The sequence below is a fragment of the Musa acuminata genome, chromosome BXJ1-4, assembly GCF_036884655.1.
Source record: "Musa acuminata AAA Group cultivar baxijiao chromosome BXJ1-4, Cavendish_Baxijiao_AAA, whole genome shotgun sequence".
Lineage (NCBI taxonomy): Eukaryota > Viridiplantae > Streptophyta > Magnoliopsida > Zingiberales > Musaceae > Musa > Musa acuminata.
The window spans coordinates 1142267-1169393 of record NC_088330.1 but is presented as its reverse complement, the minus strand read 5'-3'; the positions used below and the strand labels follow the sequence as shown (position 1 = coordinate 1169393).

The 27127-nt window shown below is 38.3% G+C and overlaps 4 protein-coding genes and 1 long non-coding RNA gene across 9 annotated transcripts; 3 read left to right on the top strand and 2 right to left on the bottom strand.

The window, feature by feature from the left end:
* Positions 1-70: 70 nt before the first annotated feature.
* LOC103980382 (transcription factor RAX2) lies at positions 71-1366 on the top strand. Its single transcript, XM_009396774.3, has 3 exons — positions 71-318; positions 418-547; positions 625-1366. The coding sequence occupies exons 1-3, from the start codon at positions 183-185 to the stop codon at positions 1037-1039; spliced, it is 681 nt and encodes a 226-aa protein (XP_009395049.2). The 5' UTR covers positions 71-182; the 3' UTR covers positions 1040-1366.
* A 2751-nt stretch (positions 1367-4117) lies between these two features.
* On the bottom strand, positions 4118-12196 carry LOC135585705 (ATP-dependent 6-phosphofructokinase 6-like). 4 transcript variants are annotated; one of them, XM_065154857.1, is made up of 15 exons: positions 11693-12196; positions 11226-11272; positions 11074-11113; positions 10915-10977; positions 10688-10825; positions 8676-8834; positions 8520-8573; positions 7933-8001; positions 7720-7849; positions 7279-7319; positions 6902-7126; positions 6659-6707; positions 6430-6584; positions 5400-5549; positions 4118-4617 (listed from the first exon to the last, which is right to left on the bottom strand). In XM_065154857.1, exons 1-15 carry the CDS (start codon positions 11978-11980, stop codon positions 4543-4545), a joined length of 1683 nt encoding a protein of 560 aa, XP_065010929.1. In that variant the 5' UTR covers positions 11981-12196; the 3' UTR covers positions 4118-4542. The 4 variants fall into 4 exon arrangements, with proteins under 4 accessions (XP_065010929.1, XP_065010947.1, XP_065010940.1 ...); XM_065154875.1 differs by lacking the exon at positions 4118-4617 and adding an exon at positions 4664-4687; XM_065154868.1 differs by lacking the exon at positions 4118-4617 and adding an exon at positions 5204-5311.
* LOC135640445 (uncharacterized) lies at positions 4587-5165 on the top strand. The gene is made up of 2 exons (XR_010497329.1): positions 4587-4700; positions 4932-5165. It is a non-coding gene; the product is annotated as an uncharacterized LOC135640445 (long non-coding RNA).
* A 2166-nt stretch (positions 12197-14362) lies between the features above and the next one.
* Positions 14363-16576, top strand: LOC135672269 (profilin-like). The gene is made up of 3 exons (XM_065180728.1): positions 14363-14647; positions 15702-15839; positions 16176-16576. The coding sequence occupies exons 1-3, from the start codon at positions 14525-14527 to the stop codon at positions 16308-16310; spliced, it is 396 nt and encodes a 131-aa protein (XP_065036800.1). The 5' UTR covers positions 14363-14524; the 3' UTR covers positions 16311-16576.
* A 997-nt stretch (positions 16577-17573) lies between these two features.
* LOC135640427 (elongation factor 2) lies at positions 17574-23427 on the bottom strand. Of its 2 annotated transcripts, none has more exons than XM_065154835.1 (3): positions 23344-23427; positions 20730-20863; positions 17574-20228 (listed from the first exon to the last, which is right to left on the bottom strand). In XM_065154835.1, the coding sequence occupies exons 2-3, from the start codon at positions 20818-20820 to the stop codon at positions 17788-17790; spliced, it is 2532 nt and encodes an 843-aa protein (XP_065010907.1). In that variant the 5' UTR covers positions 20821-20863; positions 23344-23427; the 3' UTR covers positions 17574-17787. The 2 variants fall into 2 exon arrangements, with proteins under 2 accessions (XP_065010907.1, XP_065010915.1); XM_065154843.1 differs by lacking the exon at positions 23344-23427 and adding an exon at positions 23194-23214.
* Between the last annotated feature and the right edge of the window lie 3700 nt (positions 23428-27127).

Below are 27127 nucleotides of genomic sequence, written 5' to 3'. Positions count from 1 at the left end.
CTCTCTTTATATAAGCACAGAACTGCAGTGCCTTGAGGCCCTACTGCGCCCTCTCTCTCTCTCTCTCTCTCTCTCTCTCTCTCTCTCTTTCTCTGGAGAGGACACAGAACCGCCCATTTGCCTCATTCACTTGAGGTCGTAATAAGGAGCTCGGTCTTCCGCGGAGGGGGAAGAGAGGAGAAATGGGGAGAGCTCCGTGCTGCGACAAGGCCAACGTGAAAAGGGGCCCCTGGTCCCCCGAGGAAGACGCCGCCCTCAAGAGCTACATCCACCACCATGGCACCGGTGGCAACTGGATCGCTTTGCCCCACAAAGCGGGTCATCCCTTGCTCATCCTTCTCTTATTCTGCAACCGTGTTCTTTGCTCAGTTTCCACCTCTCGAGTTATTCTCTCTCCCAATTCCTTGTCGTATGCAGGCCTCAAGCGTTGTGGCAAGAGCTGCCGATTAAGGTGGCTCAATTACCTCAGGCCGGACATCAAGCATGGAGGCTTCACGGAGGAAGAAGACGCCATCATCTGCACTCTCTATGACAGACTTGGAAGCAGGTTCCAAGTGTTTCATCTTCGCAACCATGTCCAGTTCAACATCTGCACTGTGGTGTTCTAAGTTTGACTGTGATCAGGTGGTCTGTCATTGCCTCGCATCTGCCCGGAAGAACCGACAATGATGTGAAGAATTACTGGAACACCAAGCTCAAGAAGAAGCTGATGGCAAAGCAGGCAATCATCTCAGCTCACAACACAGCTCCACCTCCTCCTCTCCTCCCAACAGTCATCGAATCCGATGCTTACAGCAGCAACAAGCTTTCCTCGATGCCTCTTCAGCGGCCTCTGAAGGTTGTGCCGTTTCCCATGACGAGCTTGATCGAACAGCCTCATGACTCGAGCCTCAGTTATTCCATTTCCGTCCAACACAACAGCAGCAGCAACAGTGACTCGCTCCTCGCGGCAATGATTGGGTTTGGAGACGCCGGCGACTTACTCAGCGACTCATCGATCATGTGGGCTACGGCTGGCCAAACTCTCACATACTCATAGCAAAGCCATCAACCGATAGCCAGGGAGACATGATGGAACTGAGAGGACAGACTGCCAGTTCTTAGTTTGGCTGCTTCGATCTTTAAACTTGGGGAAACCTCAACTAATGCTTATAGTTTGCATCAAATCTGAGTTTTAAGAATGGTGATGAGACTGCAAATGCGTGCATGCTTCTTTCACTTGTCTGACCTACTGCGCAGATCAGGTCATGAAAGTTGCATGGTTTCTACAGCAACAAGATTCCCTCTTTAATGCTGCCTGTCGTTTACTATGGCCACTTGTTGTTTGTTGATTCAGCCAATGTTTTGGTAAGTCTATTTTGTTGATCATCTCTTCTCCTCTTTTCATAGCACTGTGGGGCTGTGACTATGGCACAGTATCAACTCTGGGGAAGGTTCACTCATGCCTCTCACATGTTTTGATCAAAACACCCAAACATAGACATGCATCCAGTTCTTATCTAACAGTCCAAATGAGGCCAGCAACCTCAAACCTCCCTACATATATGGAGATCATGTGGAGTACATCTCTCTCTCTCTCCCTCTCTCTTCGATTCTCTGAATGATTGACTGAGATTATGGAACTAATGTACATCCATGTCTGATTGATGGAGACTTGAGGTATGATTTAAAATACTGCTCAAAATAGTGTATACTAATTAATTAGTACTTATCGGTCCGATCAAAGACCAATAGTAGACTCTAATTTCTTTTATTGATATCGGATGATAAAGATCGTATATTATCCAAGACACTAGTACTAGTGATCCTACCTTAATCACTGGTGTAATGAGGTTAAGATTGTGACTTGGTTGACTTTGCCAAACATCAATGCTCAGGGCCTAAATTCCACACAAAAGTGTTTGACAATCCATTGCATCAGCTCATATTACACATTTCAGATCAATACAAGAAAGTACTGGCTTTTGGTTTTTTGTGTCTGTGTGAATCTTGAGAGATGACATGCAACTTTTTTCTTTCATTCACAAGTGGAAATAAGGTTAAAGAATGATACAAGTATTAGGTTGGATATCTGTATCAGACTTAATATAAATCATGTCCAGTAGCATAGCATAGCATGGTTTAACAAGTTGCTTTACAAGTGCTCGGAATTGTGCTTTGTCATTCATGTATGATGATAAGTCTCACAGTAGTGCTGCTCGGAAGAAGGAAGCTGAACTCCTTTATTGCGTCTTCTTCCTCTTTTCTTAAGTTGATTAGAACAGTCAATTTAGCTTCTCAAATGAATTAGCGATGTGGGGGAAATAAATCAATTGCCACACCACCATCCAATTAAAACGGAAATTTTCTTGTCTAAATAGAATATGTTTGTCACCCTCTACACTCGGAATATCTTTCATATAGAAAAAATCTATTCTTTTTAACTTTTGTATATTATTTTATCTAACTTAGTATTGAAAGAGAATCGGTGTCTTATTATTTTTAATGTACTCATTTATTTACATAGTTGCATCGCGATACTCCGTCCCGATCTCTTTCACCTTATCATGTAAGGAATCAACCATTATGCTTTATTAAGATTCATGATAAAATATATAATAAGGTCAATCATAAATTTCCTTGGATATTCATGTCGTTATTATAGGTTGACTATAATAAAATCGACCTAAATTGGCCCTCATGATCGAAGAAAGAATATTCACTTAGTGTCCACTTCAATATTGGAAGTCATAGAGTTGACATTCATCAACTCATAAGTTAAGTTAAGTCTTATGACATAACATTCTATCGAGAGACAATCTCAAATATAAGTTATTACTTGAGATTTTTGAAAGAGATGTGTTCCACGTAATAAATGATCTGTATCTTTCACTGAAAATATCTATTACTTGTATCCATAGGATGTAAGACCTGTTGATGAGATTAGAGTTCCTTTCATAATTCCACTTATATTGATGAGATGGAAGAGCATGCTTTCCTTTGGTGAAGTCAATGATCTTAACTTTTGATGTTTTTTTTGTTTATTATGCATGATTTAATTCATGGAGTAAAGATGAAATATGCTTACCATATGTTTTATCTCACTGTTTATCTCCTTGCAGAGGTGATAGAGGAGATATGATAGTCAAACAAGAACAAAGAACATGACAGTCAATCCAAGTGTTATGAAATAAATTATTCACAAGATCTTTATTTTTTTAATTTATTGATATTTTCTGCCAGCAAACCCCAAATTAGTCAGGCAAAAATTTGATGAAAATAAATTATCTAATAAATAGTTTTTCCTGTGTCTTCATCAGCCTAATGCCCCACAAAAGAAGACAACAAAACAATTATTAAGCTATGACTGAAAGCTTTCTGTTATCACAAGTTTTCTGCAATCCTTAATTCCAATTTTATTATTTAGTTATTTATTTATTTGTTTATGATATTACAATGAATCTCTTCAATTTAAAAACTTTGTGAATAATAATTAATAAATTAAACTGAAAACACCGATATACATATCCATAATAAAGTATCCATTAATAAAATAAATATATTATCTTATATTATATTAAAAACAAAGTTAATGTTTTTTTTTGTATTTATAATTATAAATTTAAGTTTATTATATGTACTCCTTAAAAAACTAAAAACATACACATATCATCATTATAGTTAATCTCCATTAGCCATCAAAATTTAACTATTATTTGAGATTATAATTTAAACCAATATTCTCTAAGAATTGATCATGATGCTAAAATTATGCATTTTATATGTTTATACACTTTGCTAATTAGTTAACATTACTAATGTTAATTATGATTAGTAATGTTTAATTTTTAGATCGATATTAAAAACAGTGACACGCTGAGAGGATCTTAATATTTCATGAGATATAAGCTATATCAAAATTTTTAATGATAATATGTTTCTTCTAATTATATATATATATATATATATATTGAAAATAAAAATGATAATGATAAAATTTACATAAATATGTCACGTGCGAAAACGCGGTTTCTCTGGTTCGTTCGTAGGAAGAGTGTCGAAAAGGGGCTTCGGACCTCACGAATTTGAAAGAATTCCGATCTCCATTCGCCTTCTCTATTCAACGTGATCTCTCGATACTCTCTGTCGCTCTCGGCTATCGATCTCAATGGTACGCTTTCATTCCTTCTCTTTCTCTCAAGTAAATCCATCACGTTTCGCGAGCAATATTGTCCCCCCGAATTGGGGGCGAACCAGGATCTTCCATCGATCCCTAACTCTCCGATTAGGGTTTCTGATACTGTCTCTGAAACTAACCCGAGTCCCTGCGGCTACTCAGATTAGAATGTTTCGTTGTTTCAGCATACTGACCCTCTTTTAGGTAGGAATCAGATTTACACTGGTTTTGATGCTTAAAGAAACACTACACTTTTGAGTCCCCTTTCTAGTTAAAAAAAAAGGCTTCATCTTCCAGTAGGAGGCATGAGATTACATTGATTTCGATGCTTAAAGAAACACGTAGGAGTTGGCTTTCTAGCACAAAAAAAAAAAATCATCTTCTTCCTATGGGAAAGAAAATAACAAAAATTCTAGCTTCTGTCTGTAGGAATCCTTTGTTTCTGGGTATTTCATATTTACCTGCAGCCAAGAATTTAGCTTGAAGACGCATCCATCGAGCAAGAAAAAGTCACACTAACATCTATGGGAACTGCAATGACAAGGTGAGCGAGCTTTTATAACCTTTGACCAACAACTTTTTGGAAGTTTCAAGTTATTTATTTGAAGGTGTTTTGACATGCTTTATATAATAGAAGCCAGTGTTTACTTAATGGAAACACTACCTCTCTGTGGTAAACAAATTTTATTTATTCTACCGTTCATTTGGTCTTTTTCATAGTCCACATTCACTCTCTTTCAAGGAGTATTATCCGTTTGCTAATATTTGATGTCAGAGTATGTAATGCCAAGGTGTATCTTGCGCAAGTAAAGAAGAGGAAGCATGCATGTAGATCTCTATCCAAATTTTCCTGTAGATAAACAACTTGGGGAATGCTAGCAACAATAATTGGAGAACAAGTAGAATGGCTATATGCTATTTGACTGTCTACCCAAAGAAACTTGGGAAGACTTTTACCAATAGATTTGTGATAATTAAACCACTTCAAAATCACCATGGTTGTGGGATACATTGCTACATGATTCCATAGATTATTTGGTGCTAAGCTCATACTGATCATGATCTAGATGCACTTATTTGATAAATGCACACATCGTAAAGATTTGTTGCTTCTCCACTGGAAGACAATATATCACTTAATTATGCTGGCACACGCTGTCAACAATGTAAGCACAAGATAATGGTTTGCCGACGCTATTAAATAACCTTCATATTAACTAGAACCATTTTCCAAGCATTTTACCTCGCCAGATGTCTGTTTGGGTTGCTCCTCTCTTATATTTGCCTCCTCGACATCTTTCGAACTCAAAAAGCTTGGCTGATTGGTTGATGACAGCAGCCTTGCCCACATTCTGTCAGTGATGACGACCTTATTTCGTTTTTCTGTCACCCTCTGCAGTTGTAGAAAGATTTTATCAACAAATGAGAAGCTAATGCCAATATCAGCAATTGATTAGAGATTCTTATGATGTTTTTAATTTCTCTTCTAAAGTACATTTGGCATACGATTTTCAAATCTCCAAAATCACATAAAAGATTTCAACTATACAAAAATATGTACAACATTCTTTTATGAACAAAATAAAATCTTCACTTTAGCTAGATAATCAAGGTGCATTTGTGCATATGGGTCATACATGAACATGCATATGCAGTGTGGCCTTGTACTGATAATATAAATCAACTCCCAATATGATTCTTCTAATGACAGTCAAAAAGATCACATAACTTTCTCTAAATGCACTAGACCAATATAACAAATCAGAAAATATCTCATACACTAACGTATTCGTAAAGAATGTAAGGATATAAAGTAGACCTCAAGACCACTAGCCTCTGAAATTTATTCTTCTAGTCTCATAATTGTAAATATCGTATATTGCTTGAATGTAATTTGGAAGACAAATTCGGTTTCTTCAATTTACATTACTCTAGAAGCTCCTCAGAAAATAACTACCCACACTAGAAAACAGAAGGTTACCGGATGACACAATATAAAGTTCTAAACAATGATTATGCATAGGCAAACAAGTATTCCACATTGGAAATGAAAGAACAACTGGATTTGATAGTCACAGTGAAGATTATGCAATCAGAACATGATTTTACCTTGACTTAGATTTTCAAATTAACTAAGATAAATGATTTGCACAAAAAATTTCTCCATGGAATTTGACATTAAATTAAGGTGAAATTTCCAGTCGTCAATATAGAATTAACCGGAAACCCTGATTTCAGCAAGTGAGCTTTGATCACATAGTTATAATACTTACGTCAAATGGTATGTATGTCTGTCTGCCATTAACTAGCCCCACAGTGAAACCTGTGTATCCAGCCATTGCCCCATGGACTGCACTTTGTGCCAGAAGCGTGCAATAGACGTTATCAGATGCATTGCTTGGAATTGCACGAATCATATATGTCGGATCTGCGTTTCAATATACAAACATTTACGTCTAACAATTTAAAGAGGATCTGATTGGGTCAAGGCTGCCAACATACCTATATATTTAAGATTTATTGTCATCTTTTGTCTGCTTGTGAAGTAATTCTGCATGGTAGAAAGGAAAAAAAAAAGAGGGAAAACAATTAGTATAGTGGACTTATGGATAATTTGTTCTTCAAATAGCTGCAGATGAATCATACTGAATCATTTGCTGCTAGGTGATTAAGTCCAATCTAGCAATATCCGTATTGAACAAGCAATAAATCGACAAGGAAATTGATCTGATTATGAAAATTCACCTTTATTCCCTGGGACAACCAAAGCCCAACATCCAGAAGCAGCTTGTTTCCAGAAGCATCTTCATGGTCCATTGACTTCATACTTTCAGCAATAAGATCTTGTCCTGCTCCCTCGGCAACAACAATTACCATGTGTCCATTTTCTTTAAGCCTCTTCTCTATGTATTCATAAAGACCACCTTTTCCTTCCAGATAAAATCGTGATTCTGGAATTAAGCAACAGTCCTAAACGAAAGAAAAAAGAAGCACCAGAAGGCAAATGACATGTCATTTCTTAAATCATTCCATAGCTGAAATTCCAAAACCAAATGCCTCAGCCAGTGGATAAAAGCATCTACAATAAACTAATACAAAAAAAACGTAAGTATGATGCTTACGACATCTCGGCTCGCTAGAGTAGCATACATTGCAATGAACCCTGCATCATTAAATATTTTAGGCTTATAATCCACATTGCACAATGAAGTCTTAAATTAATCAACATAATCCAAGTCTACATAAAATTCAACAGTTCATGTTAGCTGAGACCGTATTTTGAATCATATTAAAGTTTTCATGGCTGTTTTCTGTTCTGGAGAAAACTTTGCCAGCATGCACATATTTGGCAAACGTTTGAGACATGGAGCCAGATTAATCAAATGTCAACATGAAGAGATAGTGCCTCTAGTAGATCTCTAATTAGGTTATCTATTAAATAGAATTGAGTATCTACAATCTTTATTTTTCATGTTAATCATCCCATAAGGTCCAACAATTTAAGAATAAATTATGTCACATATCACTATCGGATGTTATTTTTACCAAGAAAAGAGCTATACCACTGTAGCGACCCATTAGTTTCACTACGCCTATACCATTCTCAACACTCTCAGCCTCCACATGTGCAGCATTAATTGCCCGCTGGGCTTCTTCGACAGCAGTATCAAAGCCGAAGGACTTGTCAATAACCTAAATCACCACTTCAAATGTAACAATCATAAAGTGGTTAACAAGACAAGGAAGCTCATTGAAGTTTACAACAAATGCTGTACCGCAATGTCATTATCTATTGTCTTAGGGATCCCAGCAACAGCAACTTTAAGGCGACGCCTTCGGATTTCCTGCAAGTTACAATCAAGTAGAACTTGTCAGATAGCTTATCATCTTCTAACATTCCAGAAATGGAGATCATAATTCCCTAAGACAAAGATCGAATAAAATTCTAAAATGAGAAGGTAGATTGTATTAGTTCTGCCTTCGGATTTCCTGCAAGTTACAATCAAGTAGAACTTGTCAGATAGCTTATCATCTTCTAACATTCCAGAAATGGAGATCATAATTCCCTAAGACAAAGATCGAATAAAATTCTAAAATGAGAAGGTAGATTGTATTAGTTCTTCAAGCACTAGAAAGGAAGAGCTTTGGAGGAAGAGTAGAAATGGAAATCCAAGTTTGCATCAGAAGTGGTATCATCAGCGAAAGCAAGGGAGGGAGCAAATAGTAATTTACCCTAGACGACTATGGATAAAGTTGCCTCCATAAATTTCCTTCATGAAAAGTAAATATCTTCATGTGTTGTCAGATAGCATTAACAGATAGGTGACATTATACTTGTGTGGAGCAAGTTTTTGGGTTATACCTCAAAAATAGCAGCAGCTCCTTTTTGGGTTCCATCTCCTCCTATGATGTAAACCTGGAGTATGAATATTTCTTCATAAATCAATCTAAAACTAATATTGGTTGAACTTGCAGAAAACAAATAGAATTCACAATACAAAGCAACACATTCCTTTACCTGATTTATCCCACGATCCTGAATGTTGTCAACTATCTTCGAGGTATCATGACCTCCCCGTGATGTGCTGAGGATTGTGCCGCCACGTTTATGAATATCATTTACACTCTTTGGTGTCAACTGTACGGTGTTGCGAGCATAGAATCCCCTGTATCCACCCTATAAATGCCAATAAACAAGTCATTACAGCAATATCATACATGCAAAAGACCAGGCAGCCAATCCAAAATATACATTCTCAATTGACAAAACATCATACTTTTCTACAGCATAAGCCATTAACCATATTGACCTCCATTCTAGTGTCAAAACAAGGAATTTGTACCATGGCCGAGACCATGGTTTCAACTCTCAAATATCGGTTGGGACGGGGCATATCCTCCAGTATTTACTGACTGATACCATATATTTTCGGGTATCCTATCAGGTATACCGATACCATATCAGTCTAGTAGATTACCCAAACTGGCTGGTATTGGATCAAGATTTAAATCCTTAGACAAGGCAACATCATTCATGCGTCATCTGCCAAACTCGACCTATTTTTAATCAACGTAACATATATGAGTCCTGTTTGCTTTAAATTATCAGCCTACATTCAAAAACAGGCATCAAATGGTGAAGTTACTGTCTACAAGTTCCAAACTTGAAACATATAGTATTATGATGCAGAATCATCTTAGGTATACCTCATTACTTGAAGGATTGCTGTTATTAGTGATGTGCAGACCAAGTAAAAAACATTGATCTTAGTTAACAATTGAAGTACCATAAATGACGGAGTATACAGAAAAAGATCCACAAAGGATTCAACTCCCATATTGTCTTTAGATGTCATCATCATATATATTAATTTTGCCTCCTGATGCTTGAAAATATTGTCCCTGCTACCTGATAGATGAGATGTTTTTCAGGAAAAGAATGTACACCTAGTCAGCTACATTATTTGGAGATGCAGGACATACGGACAAGACAAATGTGATTTCTCAAAGTGACCGTGGAGATATCTTAGATATCTTTGTATCCGTAATTCCAGCATTTAATTGCTCCTAGTCTCCTTGATTGTCTAGTGTGCAATTTCAAGTACTCTCCATAGAAGTTACAGATATTTATGATGTTTCAAAGGAAAAAAAGATGTTCATTAAAGATGCTTGATCATGATAAATCAATCTAACTAAATTTATCTAGTGACAAAATCAGGAAACCTCTACAGGTGGAAGATTTTTAAGGTGGGCACTGACCTTTATAGTCATTCCTAAATGGAGACACAGCTAGGAGTCATTCCTAAATGGAGACACAGCTAGGAGTCGTTCCTAAATGGAGATACAACTAGGACAGAAAGTAGCTCCCCTAGTAAATTCTACAATGAAGAAGTTGCCATGGTACACAAATAACATTGCAGACTATATCTGAAGGTTTTCCAAGTTCCTAGGAAGCATTTTCTCCTTGATGATCATAAATAGGAGATAGACAAAAACGGAACCAATTAGCTAGTAATAGTCAGGACAGGCTTTAGCATGTTGTAGATCATGACGGTACACAGGAATTCCCCCATCTTTTCATATCCAGTCCCTTAACTGTGAATAAATTTACAAGAATGTGCAGTCTAAGTACCTAGACAACTGATTTTTCAACCAAACTCATCATACAGTCAGCTGTAGACAGTTTTATTGAGATAGTCTCACAGAAACATGTATCTATCCTTGAGAATTAAAGGTAGAAAAAGAATCCAAGCAATTGTCCAGAAGTAGCTTAGACTTAGGCTCCAATTTTGTGGTATGCAACACATAAATACTAAAATTATTAGATAAAAGTTAATGCCTAGGTGATAAAGAAATTGCGGATGCAGCCTTGTTCAATCCATCTCTAAATGTATACACTGCCAAGTTCATTTTCAATGCAACAAGTCCAACAAAAGCACCAACAGAAAGCACATAAATGAAGTACATGCAGCATTATGCAAAAGACCTAAGAAAGCAAGCTCCAAATGTAGTTCAGAGATTTTCCCTGACCTCGATACCAAGAACTTTGTTGACATCGTACATGTAGGACAAGCCACATATTATTTCACGGATCACTGTGTTAAGCCCAGGGCAAAGACCTCCGCATGTTACAATGCATGCATTCACGTCATCTGATTCAAAGTACACCTGAACAAATACAAGGTAACCTGTCAATTAAAAAGTGTTCAAACCAATTTATGATCAATACATTCAGGCGTACAACCAATACAGTATACCCTTTGGCGGGGTCCAGCACGTCTAAAATGGATCCCTCTTGGGCTGTCTTTCTGGACAACAACCTATAGACCACACAAACCCAATTTTAGTCATTAAAGAATAAAGACCGTAGAAATACCATTAACATCTTTTCCACTTGCATCTAAGACACTCCTCACCTTCTTTGGAACAGTATCATCTTGATTAACGAAGAACTGCCTGCAAAGGAAACAAGGAGTTTAATGGATCAGGAAGGTATGACATTAACAAAAATATCATTAGCTGTTGGAAACTCATGTAAGGTATTAGGAGACAGGGTGAATGAGCATACTTGACAACTGAATATGCTGGATTTTCTTTGATTGGATTTGGGTATGTCTGTAGCAAAAGCATCATCACAGCACTTGAGATTTAACTTCCAAGAGACTAATTTCAAAGGTGACGAACACATAAAACTGACAACATTAAGAGGTCCTGATGTGATAAAGATCCATATTAAGTTCCTCCTCCGGATCTCAGATCTTGTTCTTCTCTCTCCTCCATTTCTTGATTATTGTAATGGCAGCCCCCAGAAGCTACATCAAGGGCCTTCACGAGTAATCACTCTGACCTGAGACTAGGATCTGATCTAGATGGTTCCGATCTAGCGGGATGTCTCGATAGAGAACACCTGACGCCAAGATCAAGCAATAACTTGCTTGCCCTGTAAAGATCACGCACTCCTCTGACCAGAAATCGGGGTTCCCCTTCATCCCCCAGATCCGAACGCATAAAAGGACCAAAGAAGAGTGAACTCACCGGGAGATCGGCGAGGTAGTCGGTGAGGTGGGGCACGTCCTCGAGGACGTAGCCGAACTCTCCCTTGACGATCTTGAGCGTGGATCCCGGGTCGGTACCCATGACCAGCGACGCAGCGGCAGGCCCGGGCGGAGGATCGGCAGAGGACGGCGAGGTGGCACGGACGCGGGGGAGTGAGTTGCGGAGCTCGAAGTCGATGATCTGGCGGCCGGTGGGCGACTGGGGCTCGTGGGACTCCGCGGCGGCGGCGGCGGCGTCGATGCGGGAGTCAGCGGCCTCGGACTGCATCGCGGCAACTGCTGGACAAAATGGCTAGTGAGGAAGACGGGAGGCTTTGGGAGGAAGCCATCGTTGCCATGCGTACGATATGTCTATATAACAATATTCAACAGTGGTGGAATTCCCTCGATGTCGTCACGGAATGGAAAAGATGGAGTCGCTTTTGCTTTTATATATTGGGAGTTCTCGTGACGCTGGCCGGAGAGGAGAAGGGGGAGGCGACGAGAGTGGAGAGAGAGAGAGGGAGAGAGAGAGATGTCGTCTTATTTAAAAGGTCTTCTAATAGTTAGACCTGGAAACCACTCGGAAACCACCACTTTGCCACTGCGTGCGAATCGTTTGACCCCGCGGCTAATTCGTCCGGGCTTCCCGGCCGCGACCGATGGTAGATAGCCACGTCATCCGAAGAAGGATGCGGTGGTGGGAGTCCATTGGTGCCTCGACGAACCCCCTCCCCTGGGTTTGTTTGCTGGGTCGGGAGGACGTTTACGTCTGATCCGCATCGGGGCCCACATTTGCGCCCGTCTTCGTAGAGGGAGAAACGCGAGCATCCAAGAAAAGGTGGCCGTGTAAAATGCTTCGTTTTTTTGGCTTTTCGAACACAAAAAGCAACTATATTATTCCTCGAAAGATTTGAGTAAAATAACAGCCAACGCTCAAAATAGGAAACAGTCTTCTCAAGTGAATTTAAATCTTTGAAAGAATTGTAATAGAAACCTTATATTTCTCAAAATATTTTATTTCCATGGTAGATTAGAGGGCTTAGTGAAAGTATCTTCATCGTCTTGACAAAATTTATCTCGATCATAATAAATTAAGAAACTTAATATCGAGAGTCGTCATAGGTGTTATAGCTATAAGAAATTGAATTTTCTCTTAACGAGTATAATTTAGTCATTCCAATTGTACTAATCAAAAAGGAATATTAGTTGTTCCAATCGAATTTGGTGCTCTCGCCCATAGTAACCAAGCCGCTAGTTTAGTTTATTTGATAGATTAAATAAACAATGTTAATTATAGATAGGACATGGGTTAAATGATTAGACTAAAGATGCAAAGCATCATTAAAGTCTTCTCACTTGAGAATTTTCTATAGTTGAGTCTTGCAACTATAATGATCACATGAGCTTAAATTTGTACTTCAACATCATCCTAGTTTTAAGCACGTCCCTTTTATATATCAATCCTTTCCAAATTTGAAGATTGCATATTAGACCCTTTAATTTTAATAGTACATTAATATATTTCACATATATAGATATGCCACTTCATAATTTTAAACCTTTCATATATGTCGTCATGCAAATTGCTTCATCTTAACATTATTCTTATAGATTTATCATATTTTAAGGGTATTTATTATTTAAAAAATATTTTCTTCATCACTCTACAAATAAAATTCTCTTAGATGTGATTTGGGATTTAAGAAATTATTGTTTACCCTTATATTAGAATTAATAGACTTTATAATTTAAAATTATTGAGATAAATCACTCCTCTAGCAAAAGGGAATAAATAGTACAAGTGTTAATTTTCTTGTATAAACATAGTCAACAAAGTTTGAATCTGAATCTCCAATCAATTTAAAATCATTTAATCTCCTGTAAACAAGATTTCTTTTCTTAATCTTGTATTGAAAAGCCTGATGATCATTTAATCTTTGGTTCTTGTATAAATTTTTTTTATAAAATCCTAAAATATTTGATAAAATTAATAATTAAGATTTATAAAAAATAACTAAATAAAAAGAGTTATAATGTTTTTGACTGGACTCATAAAATTCTTGATTATTGAGCTTATTCACTATAATTTTATTAAAATATACTATAATTGGTTACGTCTAATATGAGATCGATTCGACTAAGTTTTCATGGAAAAAAGATATCTTGATTATTTTATTAAAAGAATATGAGGGGCACAATGAGAAATAAAAGGATTTTTTTCTCTGGAAACACCCAAAATTTGAGATTGTCTCCAAGAAATTATCTAATATTTATATATTTAATTATTTAATCTCCTCCCACAAAAGAAAAGCAAAAAAATAAAGGCGTACAGCACACAGCCACGTCTCAACCTTTGAGCAATACTTGTTCGATCCGCTACACGTACCCACCCTTATAGCAGCCCTGTGATTGAAGGAACAGTTTTACAATTGCGGGACCCGCACTGTAGAGTCGTCCCTAGACGGGTACAGTAACGCGCTCCTTAACCCGTCCCTGCAGCAACGGAGACCTTCCATCTGCCGTCCATCTGGTTGACCTGCTCCGTCAGAGATCCAATCGAGACCGTCGGTGGTCTGGGTCATTCCGTAATATTTGCTAAATCACCTGGCGAACGATAAAATAGCGGCACCGTTGAAGCCCGACTTGAAGGGGGCACTCTTCAATCGAGTTGAACGGGTGGCGGGGCGGCACTTCAGATCCGCTCTCCTCTCCCCTCCCCTATTTAACCCGTCCTCCCTCGCGCCACACCAACTTTAAAGCGCGGGCGACCGAGAGACGGACCGAAGGGGAAAGCAGAAGCGGAAGAAGAAGAAGAAGAAGAAGCGAGACGATGTCGTGGCAAACGTACGTGGACGACCACTTGATGTGCGAGATCGAGGGCCACCATCTCACCGCGGCGGCGATCGTCGGCCAGGACGGCAGCGTCTGGGCGCAGAGTGCATCCTTTCCCCAGGTCTTGCCCACCTTATTCCCCTTTTCTTGGTCTGATCTTGTTGGGTAATCGAGGAGTTTGTCGTTGCACTTGATCTGATCGGGATTTGTTTCATCACCGATGTGGTCTTCTGTGACACGATCTAATTGGATTTGTAGTGTGAATCTCGCAATTCGGCAATATTCATTGAGATGCCTGTTTGATGATGAAAATTTAATCTTACATTTGGAGCTTTTTAGTCCCTATGATTCGGCAACTCTTCAAAGATCTGTTCATTTCGTGCTACCCTCTGAAATTTGCAGATGATCTTATTGTTGAATACTCTGATTTTGCTCCGTGACTTAAATTTGTCTTAGATTTTCACAAAAATTGTAGCTTTTTAGTCTCTAGTATTCGATGACTCTTCAACATCTGTTCTTTTTTTGTGTGTTCTCGTGTAAAATTTTCACTTGTTCATATCGTTGAATACTGTGATTTTTGCGAAGTATTTTTCTTGAAATTTCTCGCATGAAAAGATCTTATATACTGAGTAATTTTGCTTGTGTACAGTATGATCTTGGTAAAGCTAAGCAGATCTATCTCCAATCACATTAAGTTCATGTTGCAACTTATTGAAAGAATAGTGTTGGTGATTGACACAATCTTGAATGGCAGTTTCCATTTCCAGGATTGTCCAACATAATTATCAAAATATGATTTTGTTCATAATTAAAGTAGTTTTATGCTTGACATCCTATTGTCCTAATTGATTTGGCATGCACTACTGATATCCTAGCTTTTCTTGCCAGTTTTAATTGCATTCTCAAGATTGTGAATTAGATTTTCATTTCTTATTTGATAATGCTGCCTTGTGCTAATTCTTTGTTGCTTCATCAGGATAATCTGTAAGTAGTGCTGCTAATTTCTAATGTTTAATCCATGATACCTTCTCTTATTTTTCTCATTTGGTAATCCAATGACATCTCTCTCCTCTTTTCCTGCCAAATCCATGCGATCAATTGAAATGTTTTCCCTTCCACTGATTGCTTTTCCCCTCTTCTCTGAGATGATGCTTCTATTTATTGTCAATTTTCAGTTTAAATCTGAGGAAATCACCAACATAATAAATGATTTTAATGAACCTGGAACGCTTGCCCCAATCGGTTTATTCCTTGGGTCAACAAAGTACATGGTCATCCAAGGAGAGTCTGGAGCTGTAATCCGTGGAAAGAAGGTAACATTTTTCTTTCTTAATATGTTACTATCTTATAGTTTATATTGAATACATTCTTGGCTTCATAGGATAATGATAATTTCTGAAATTTATTATACACAGGTAAAATCATTTGTCCAAGAACATTCATTCATATTCATACTTTTATCTTCTTTGTAACGTCATATTTAGTACTAAAGAGTTAAAAGGTTATTCATATCCAAGAGGCATATTTTAGGTCCATATGTCGAGAGGAGAAATTAAGGATATGGCTTACCCACCATATTAAAGACTGTAGTTTTGCTTATTTTAAGAAGGTTTCAGATTCTAAAACAATGATTTTGCTATCAATGGCAGGGATCAGGAGGCATCACTGTGAAGAAGACTAACCAAGCTATGATCTTTGGCATTTATGATGAGCCAATGACTCCAGGACAGTGCAACATGGTGGTGGAGAGGTTGGGTGACTACCTCATTGATCAGGGCCTGTAGTTCCCGATGCTATTATGATTCATCAGCACATGCCTTCTCCCTGCCAATGGAATCCACCACACATTTTCTTCATTCCATCAATCTTTCGGCATAATTATAGGGTAATAATTCGGCAAACAGACAGCAAATACCATAGTCCATGTTTGAGGAGTTGTTTCCCATCTTGTTCTCTCAGATCAAACCCCATATGATGATAACTTGGGTTTGTGTTCTTGATTTTTGTTGTCCTTGTTGTCTTTCTTTATCAATAAGCTATTCCTTGAATAGGTTTGATATGTAGTATATGCCTGTCGATGAGTTGATGATGCAGAGGATTAATGCTGACTCCTAGCAATCAAATGGTACCTCATCATTGGAAAATAATTTGATTATATTATCAGAGTTCTAAAGTTCCATATTCAAATTACTTGATACTGATCAAGTACAGCTATACTCCGTCTAAACCTCATAGAAACATAATGATCACTGCGTCTAAATTGTTATATGTATATATGTATATATATATATGTATATATGTATATGTATATATATATATATATACATACATTTGGTCAATTACAAAAATCAATGTCAAACTCTAATATTTTTCTTTGAATCTGATCACTTAAAAGTTCCCACTCACTGATTACAAACTATCAATCCCTTGCTTGTTTTTCTCATTTAACTCATTAGAGACCGCATCAGAACTCAAACTGATATATTTACTGATCCAATAATTTAACCCAATAATTTAACTACGACGGACATAAAATTATAATGTCAAAAAAATATACATCGAGTACAATACATGACCAATTCATGTAAGACCAAGTGAAATTGAGTACTGATCTATAATGATCTAACAACTTTTATAAAGATGCCATTATTTTACTTATTTCATGATTAGCTAATTGTCCTCATCAAGAAATAGATTAACACCACCAGAGTTTTTAGAGACCTATATATTTTGCTAGGTTGTGGCATATAATAAGTGTGACTAGTAGAAGATCCTGGGAGTCGTGTTACTTGCAAGGAAGCAACCACATGAAACTTTTAAAGACTACAGACCTGGAGATCAACATGAGTTTACATGCAAAAAATAAAAGGAAGAATAAAAGGAAGATAATAAAAGATGTAACACTGACCTGCCACTCAGCGTGAGTTTAATTCAAACTGCCACTCTCCCAGTAACCAAGCAGGTGATGAGGCATTGAAGAATAAAAGGAAGATAATAAAAGATGTAAACTCGATCCATCCGCAGCCGCAGACTACAGAAACTAAACATAGCAAAAAGTACATGTTCAAATAATAATAATCCCGTGAGATGTCTAAATCATCTTACAAATATAGTCTGGAAACAAGAATTGTTCGAATAACATAATGAGTATCTAAAACATAAGGCAAGCAAATTGCAGCAACTTCGGTAGGCAAAAATCTTGCAAATAAACATGGGGACCAAGGTACACACCAGGTTGGCATGTCACTATATCATAAAGCTCTACAGCTTGTCTTCGAATTCAGAGAGAGGGGTAATCTGCTCCTTAAGACCCTTCCTCTTGCGGATCTCACTCACCAGCTGTCCTGCCTGAGAGCCTGACTCCAATGGGTCGGAAGACATCATGTCCCAGTGGTCAAACACACACTGGGGGAATGCTTGCCCTGATGTGGCAGCTCTCAGAGTGCTCGAGAACCCAAAGGATTCGATGACCGGGAGGTAAGCCTTGATGTTATAAAGTGGAGTTCCGGGCCTCTGAAGCTCTTCAAAGACATGACCTCGCTTCTGGTTAAGAACACCATAGATACCACCAAGTGCCTGCTCAGGGGCCTGGATCTCTACCAAATAAACAGGCTCCAAAAGCCTCGGTTTGGCTGTTAATTGGGATGCATAGATGACCCTTCTTGCAGTTGGGATGATCTGACCACCACCTCTATGGATCGCATCAGCATGCAGAACAACATCACATACCTCGAAGCATATTGCACGCATGTTCTCCTCAGCCACTGCTCCTTCCTTTGATGCCCACTGGAAACCAGCCACAACAGAGTCCTTGATTTCATTCAGGTATTGAACTCCCTTACACATATCAACAACCATGTTAGGACCTGTTGTCTCAGGACCAAAGCACCAAATTTTCTTAGCAAGATCTTTATCCCAACCAAACTCCTCTGATAGGATCTTAGAACGCACTTTAGGATCATCTCTTGGACCAATACGCCCTTCATCAATTGCCTCGGCAAGCCCCTCTTCCATGGGTCGGGCTTCCATATACAGACGGTTGTGCTTGTTAGGTGACTTGCTCATCACTGTCCGGCAGGACTTCTCAAGCACTGTTTCTCGGAAAGAAACAACTGGGTCAGATACCACAATTTCTGCCCCTCCCATGAAATCCTCTTGCAAGTCCTTCAAGCAGATCTCAAGGTGGAGCTCCCCAGCTCCAGCAACGATGTGCTCACCCGACTCCTCCATTGTACACACCACCATGGGATCTGATTTGGCCAGGCGCTTTAAGCCTTCAACAAGTTTGGGCAGGTCCGAGGCGACCTTGCATTGCACCGCAACTCGTACAACAGGAGATACAGAGAATTTCATTGCTCTGATTGGATGTGCATCGACTTCCTTCTCATTTGTAAGAGTGGCATTCTTGGTGATGTATTGATCTAAACCAACCATAGCAACTGTGTTTCCACAAGGCACATCCTCCACAGACTCCTGTTTCTTACCCATCCAGATGACTGTTCTTTGGACGCTCTTCACGTACAAGTCTTTCTTCTGACCTGGCACATAGTTTGGCCCCATGATTCGCACCTTCATGCCTGTAGCAACCCTGCCAGAGAACACTCGGCCGAATGCAAAGAACCTGCCCTTATCTGAAGCAGGAATCATTTTTGACACATATAACATAAGAGGGCCTTCAGGATCACAGTTTCTGATGGCATTGGCATATATATCATCAAGAGGGCCCTCGTATAAGTTCTCCACACGGTATTTCTGGGCCTTGGCAGGAGACGGAAGGTGGAAGATCATCATCTCAAGAAGGGCAGTGCTCGCCGGGAGCCAAGTCTGCATGACCCGCTTCATTAAAGCTTTCCCAACCAGTTCTTTCTCTTCAGATTTCATGGTCACACCAAGCTTCTGCAGCATCGGCCATAATTTGTCTTTCTGATCATTAATGCAAGTAGAAATAATCTGTCTAATAGGTTCATAACAAAATTGAACAAAGCCTCGTTTGCAGGTACCAGATCCAGTGTTCTTGCTGGTCCACTTCTTAGTGGCTGGGTCAAAGTAATTCTCACCCCAAAGTCTCTCCATCATCTTAGATTCATCAACTCCAAATTTGGCAGCATACATTTTGGCAAAGTTGGTAAGCGTAAAAGCCCAACCATGCAACCCTGCAGAGAATGCAACGGTCCCCTTCTCTGGATATACTTGGACATCGCCAAGAAGAGGATCTTCATAGGTAGCCATGATAACATTTGCATTCTCAATGACACGTTGGAACGTCTGGTAGGCTTCCTCACCATCAACCTGAAGCTCTAGAAAACATCTATCCATCTTATTGACAGTCAATACAGGTCTAATTCTTTCTCCCAAAGCTTGTCTAAGAACAGTTTCAGTCTGCACACAAACACCCTCAATACAGTCGACAACGACTAATGCACCATCAGTAATTCGAAGTGCTGCTGTAACCTCAGAAGAGAAGTCAACATGCCCAGGCGAATCAATGAGGTTAATGAGATATTCATTTCCACTTCTTTCACCCTTGTAGCTTTTAAGTGACTCCTCAGTCATCTCATAGTAAAGAGAGATTCCAGTAGATTTGATTGTAATACCACGTTCAGCCTCATCCTGGCGGGTATCAGTCATCCTAACATCACCTGCAACTTCTTGTGCAATGATTCCAGCAGCAGCAACAAGAGAATCGGTGAGAGTAGACTTACCTGCAAACATAATTTAGATGTTGACCACTGCAGTCTATAATGTTTTGGCATTAAAACCACATAGAGATAGTTATGACTCTGTATAAAGCCTTGCCAAGGAAAAGCAATTTGACTTAATTTTATCACTTGAGTAAAAAATAGAAACCTTATCAACCAATGTGCACAAATGCTTTTTTTAGTACAACTGCACAAGTAAAACCGCTAAGTAGATTGAATCAAATTACTTGGTTTTATTTGTATGCACACACTCTTCTTCCTTGTCCCTACTCCCAACTCTTGACAGCTTAATTGACATGAATGCGGAAAGTACTTCACAAAAAAATAAGAAAACCATCATTATAATTTCTTCAATATGAAAATATCATCAAACTAGTCAATTAAAACTCAAAATCAGCAAGTGAATACTATTGTGAATTCACAAAAAAAAAACCGAACGACTCGAGTTATGCGATGACAGAAATCACAAGATTGAACTAAGAAAAAGACTTAAATGTTGCTCACCATGGTCAACATGTGCAATGACAGACATGTTACGGATGTTATGCTTCAAGTCCATAATACGGCGGAGCTCTTCAGCTGTGAACTTCACCATCTTGGCTACTTTGAGAAATCAAACAGTTCTAAAAGAAGTATCCCTGTAATTGCAAAAATGATGCAATGGCTTCAGATATCAACAAATCATACAACATCACAACTAAACTTGTATTCAGGAATTGATAATCAACAAACAACTATATAAAAATGTTTGTTTATTATCTTTCACTTTCTAAAAGTCCATTAAAAAAATTAAAACAGAAAAACAATTTAGTATCAGATGGATATCTAGGGTTTTACAAATATATTCAGCAAACAAAAAAAAGGTATATACTTCCAAGCTGGGACACCAGCTTGTAATTTTTGTTGTCTACAACAAAGGAATCAGTTATATAAGACATAACATAAGTCCATTTAATAAAGAAAAAACCTAATGTGCTCACACATCATAAAACTTCAGCACCAACCAGTAACCAAACTTAGTACTTCTACTGTTTAATTACCTCTCCAATATGGATTTTGACAACTTGCAACTGATACAGCTGAAAATAATATTAATAAATAAAACTTTCTAGATATACAATAGTGTCTGTTCTTGGTCGGACTAATAAAATACTAATCGGTACATGTGAGTAGTATCCGAAATTATGGTACTAATGATACTCAAAAGTTCAATAAATGCAAATCTACATATATCCCTCCAAAGTTAGTGATTTATTTTTTGTATTTGTCATGGGAGTTGATCTCGAAAAGTTGATCATTACAAAAACGATATTGAAATTCCCACCAACACTAATACACCCTCAAATTAGGAAGAATTATTGGAGCCATCAAATTAAGTGATTACTCTGTTCTCTTTCATAATGCAACACAACTCTCATCTAATAATCCTTAAAAAAATTTATACTTCCCACCAAAGCCAAATTCTGGTGTGGTAAGGTAAATATAACAAAAAGGAGAAAGCAAACTAGAGTGAAATGAAAGAGAAATGGAAATTAACTAACTAATTGGAGAAAGTAACAAAGGTGTTCAAGATATTAAAGACTATAATATTTTTCAAACCGACTGTCAAGCACAATTAGCAGTAGTTAACTTGGGTTTAGTGGACAGATGCTAATGGGAGTAGCATGTATGGAGGATCTAAATATTTGGAAAAATATATATACTAACTCAAAATTTGGAGGGGCAGATATGCCAGTCCAAACCTATTAAAAATAGAAGTAGAGCCTCATCAATAAATCAATCTAAACAAGCCAACCAACACCCCTATTTTTACATAGTGTGCCTTGCAAAAGCTTGAATTTCCTTGCTTACACAGAGATGGAATGCCCGGGCAAGTCAACCAAGTGGTATACATGCGGCTAGCTTGTACTGCATAACACTCAAATAGGTGCCTAGGCCATCCAACCAATTCAACAACTGAGAGATTTCTAAAGCAAAGCAATAGGGGGGTCTCTAAATATACTAAATGATAATTCTTATGGGAACCATGCAGAGATTGATCTACAGGAAGTATCATTCAGTGGTTGATATTCTTTTCATAGTACAAGGATTTTTCTTAGTGATATTTGTAATAAACCATAAACTAAATTTGATAAAAAAGGGTACTTAGAAAAAGAGTCAGTTAAGTGTAAACAAACAAACAGAGATTGGTATATAAAAAAGCAACAAAAATTGAAATTTAAAGCTAACTTTGATACATATTAATATAAGATATATTTGGAACTCATTACAAGTTAAAAACCTGTGAGTGTCATCAAGTTTAAATCTCAATCTACCATGATCAAACCCATCCAAATAAAATGGTCCTAACTATGATGTTCAAGACAAATGATATGACATAATTTATAATTATGACAAAGACAATAAACTGTAATAAGCTGAACTAGTTGTTTCGAAGAGAAAAAGGATTCTTTGCATGACACACAATCTTGAACAGTCACTAATCTCTCTTCTCAAACTCTTCCACTACTATGAATGATATGACATAATTTATAATTATGACAAAGACAATAAACTGTAATAAGCTGAACTAGTTGTTTCGAAGAGAAAAAGGATTCTTTGCATGACACACAATCTTGAACAGTCACTAATCTCTCTTCTCAAACTCTTCCACTACTATGACAGATCGGCTTCCCGTTTCATCAATAAATCATCATAGTAGACGGAAAAAAACTAGTGATATATAATAAACTTACAAGATTGATATCACCAAACCACGAAGAAAAAGTTGGCCGGCAGATCTAAAAATTTCGATAAAACACGAAGAAAAGGAGCGATCTTTATGCATGCGAACAACGTGAAAAGCATGCCGATCCGATCCGGATCAAGTCTTATGTACACCATATAATAAAACAGATCTCCTAGAAGAATATATTACAAAGGCAGCCAGGCACATACAAACACCAGCATCGAAGGAAAGATCCTATACCATTCAGCAAGAATTACCCAAACAAAAAAGGGGGAACCTCGACACCGATCCAAATTGCAAACGAATCAGGCAGACAGCCAAAAGCAGATATCAAGAAGAACACACGAAAAGAAGAGATTAGGACAGCAGCGGCTAGGGTTAGGGTTTTACCAGATCAGAAGAGACACCGCCGCAGTCGCACGTTAGCCCCCTCGCAGTGTATTTATACACGCAAAGCCACCGGCCCATTTTAAACAGGAGTGGTGGTCTCACGTCAGTCTCGTGTTACGCAATATCTACCCGCGTTTTTATTTGGTGTTATTATAACGGGCCCCGGCGGGCTCCGCAAACTTCTCCAATGACTACACAAGCCAGTCTGCAGAGTTAGGGTACGTGACTAGGAGAGTACGCTTTCTCGAACATAGCCTTCTCCCCCGTTCGGATGACGTGTGGCATCACGCTCCGGTTACTTGGTAATGAGATCCGAGAACCCGGAAAGTCGATCCGAAAATGTCGGATACATGTTCTGAAATTGAATCCGATAAGCTGTCGTGTTAAAAAACACTGATCATCAATGATCCACTCTTGAACATATGAGAATCTGATGTGCGGTCAGAGTTGAAACAGCATTGCATCCCGATTCGCATTTGGAGAGATATTTTCTTTTATTCGGATTATAATAATCCTTGGTGGATCCATTAGCTTTGTCTCTTCTTATCTTGTCCACTTGGGTAATTGAGACAAGGATTTGTTTTTCTTTCTTGAATGGTATATATTGTACTTAACACTGTGACATCTTATTTATTATGATGTCGCATTTTTATTTTTATTATTTAATCTAAGTAGGGTGGATTCTTGAAAAACGTTCTTACTTTTGATAATTTCTTGCATAGTATGCTTATTTTTCAAAAAATATAAAATTACCGTTGAAGAATCGATTGGACTCATATGATTAAATCAGTTTTATTTGAATCGGTTCCACTTTTCACTATTTCACACATGCCGATACTGACTGATGACTTGTTCCATATCTTTCATCGATCTTTTTTTTATTCGAAAATCATTAAGGAACGTCGAGTTTCCTAGTAGCGTAAGTTTCAACAAGGAGACTTCTAAGGTTCCAACATACTAGTATGAACAATAGGTGAGTGAGAAAGTCAACAAATTGGTTCGCTTCATGAGTGAATGAGAATGTTACTACTAGCTCAAACTTTTAGACGAATCGATTAAATTTGCACAAGAATAATCCAATAACTCCTACCGTTTGTTCAATATGTCCACAGCAACTTTAAAATTAGACCATAGGAGGTTAGGGTTGATATTCTTGATGGCTTTTGAGATCCCGAGTAAGATGGACTTCCTTTGGGTGTTCTCGTCATCATGGCAAATATCGACATACCGAATAGGAAAGCATATGTATATAGAGCCACAACGCCAACAGGTGAGGAGGGAGGCGTCCGACGGTGACAAGTAGTGTATTCGAAAGTCTTACTCGGGTGGTATAAGTCATTGCACACCACCAGTTGCAACGATTGGGATGAGTGAAACAATGAAAGTAAACTTCAATTTTTTCTTCGATTTAACTGTATGTGAGCTAACTAGTTCTATAAGGGTACGTTTATGTTTTTTAAAAGCAAAGACGTTCTACTAAAATTTTTTAAAATAAAAACACTCGAGCAAATTAATTTTTTTTCTTCAAAAAGTCACCCATCTAACTATACAGACTTATTGAATATTTATTTTTTTCATTTTACTAAATATGGGAATAAAACATTAAGTAGCAATTACAATTTGTTAGGAATGGTATGATTCTTTTGTTTGATTAGAGAAACATATATAACCACAATAAATTATATTCTACCTTTATATGTGTACCTACTGATAGGGGCAAAAACGACAACGTGCCATGTCAGCCCGCCAAGTAGACACACTGCCCGAGGAGGCAAGCATTAACGCCGACCCGACGCCGCCAACGTCACCAGCCCTCAGGCAACCACCTCAGCTTTGACCTCGTGCGCTCGACCGAGGCTTGCCCATATACCCTGCGGCAGCCCGGTTCTCCACGCGACCCCAGTGGCCATGTCAGACGCCACATGAGGTATTGTCCTGCCCCTGCAAGCGGGCACTTCAGGTAGCATCCAAGCTCATCTATAAATACCCCCGAGTTCTAAACGAACAGGAGAGGGAGGACACTCCGAACACATTTGAGAAAACTTCTGCTTCTCTTCCTCAAAAACCCTCTCCACATCATTGCTGACTTGATCGTCGGAGGGGTCGGGCCGAGCCTCCGACCCGACCTGTATGCAGGAACAAAGACGAGGTGGCCTCTTCCCGGCGCTGCTGCGGAGCTGCCGACCCGATCCACCGCCCCGAACCACAATGCTTGGCCGCCGGGAGACCCCGAGGGACGTCTCCCAAGATCCTCGACATCCGAACCCTAGAACCGAGCCGCGTCGGCCCCGAAGCCACGGCTTAAAAAGTTACTTACCGTAACACCTACCATAGCATGTTGATCTATTTATCTTTTGATTGTTGATAGAAAAAAAATTATATTCTGAGAATACATAACTATGAACTAGTTTGTGCCTCTGCTAGCATAGCAACAGAGGAGACATGATCACCTGCCTAATTATATTCTTAGGTTTTCTGCAGGATAACATTCCATAATGCTAGGGCTATAAAAAATCATAATGACAATTTTAAGCCAGAGAACACCCTTCTTCGGCAGTTCATATGCACTCAGGTTGTCGACAGCTACATTATTAATCAATATATCACCTACAAGTAAATAATGCTTCTGGAAGTGCTTATCCAAGTGAGCAATGATTTAGAGTGGCAAAGTGCAAGGATATTAGACCACTCTTGGTGAATTTAGCTATGACATTTTCAAGCAGCAGTTAAACATACAAATCCCTCTAGCACAACTACAAACAGCAACAGCCAGCATTTCAGACAGTAGAATGCAATTAACAAGTTTAGAACATACTCACAAACAGCATTAAACTGGTCACAGTTTGCTCCAAATCCTTTGGCGCTGGAACCATGAAGCTATCTATCCTCTTCATCCCAAAACCTGGGGTTGCCGCATTTCCAGTCAGTAGTAGTAACATCACAAAAGAACACCATTCTTATGGTAAGCTTAAATAAAAACTAATGGATCACCATTAACATCTTTATATGTACAATGTACATCCTTTGGATTTTCAAAGTGCTGAACTGAAGCCTTGACGAGAAAACATAGATGATGAAGCAGCTTATGCAACATGAAAAAGACTAATAAATCTGCTAAGTTTTCAAGAAACTGGCAAGGAAAAAGACCATTGATAATGCAGAAGACAAGTACAGATGCTATATCAAAAGAAGAGAGAGAATTTAAATCTCATGTTCTACGTTAAGCTGCAAATCCAAATCGACCTCACTAGATATGTGACATATTCTACCATCACATGAACGATGCTTGACAAAATAATGAAGACCTGAACTTCCATTCTTGACAAAGATTATTTTAATATTATACTAGACTCCAACATGACAAAGACCTGAACTTCCAATAGACTCCAGCATATTTCTTTATTTATAATAAATAAAATATTATTTTAATATTTTATTAAAAACATTACACAGTCATGTATGTCTCCACATATCAACTTATGTGCTATTTGATACCCTGCATACCACAACAGCTTTCTAATACAATGCAGTCACTCATGCCTCAGGTCTAGATCCCACAGCTTAAGGATGATTTTGGTATCTAGAACTCAACAGAACTAAATTTGCTAGTTGAGCTCCTTACATCAAGCTCACATTAGTTAGAGATGACATATCATTTTGATCAAAACCCATCAGATCAACCTGACCCGATTAACCCATTTAAAGTGACCTATTTGGTTCATGGAACAAAGGGGAGGTGTCAAGGGATAATAACAGTTCGTACGTTGGGTCAAGTTCAGGTTAG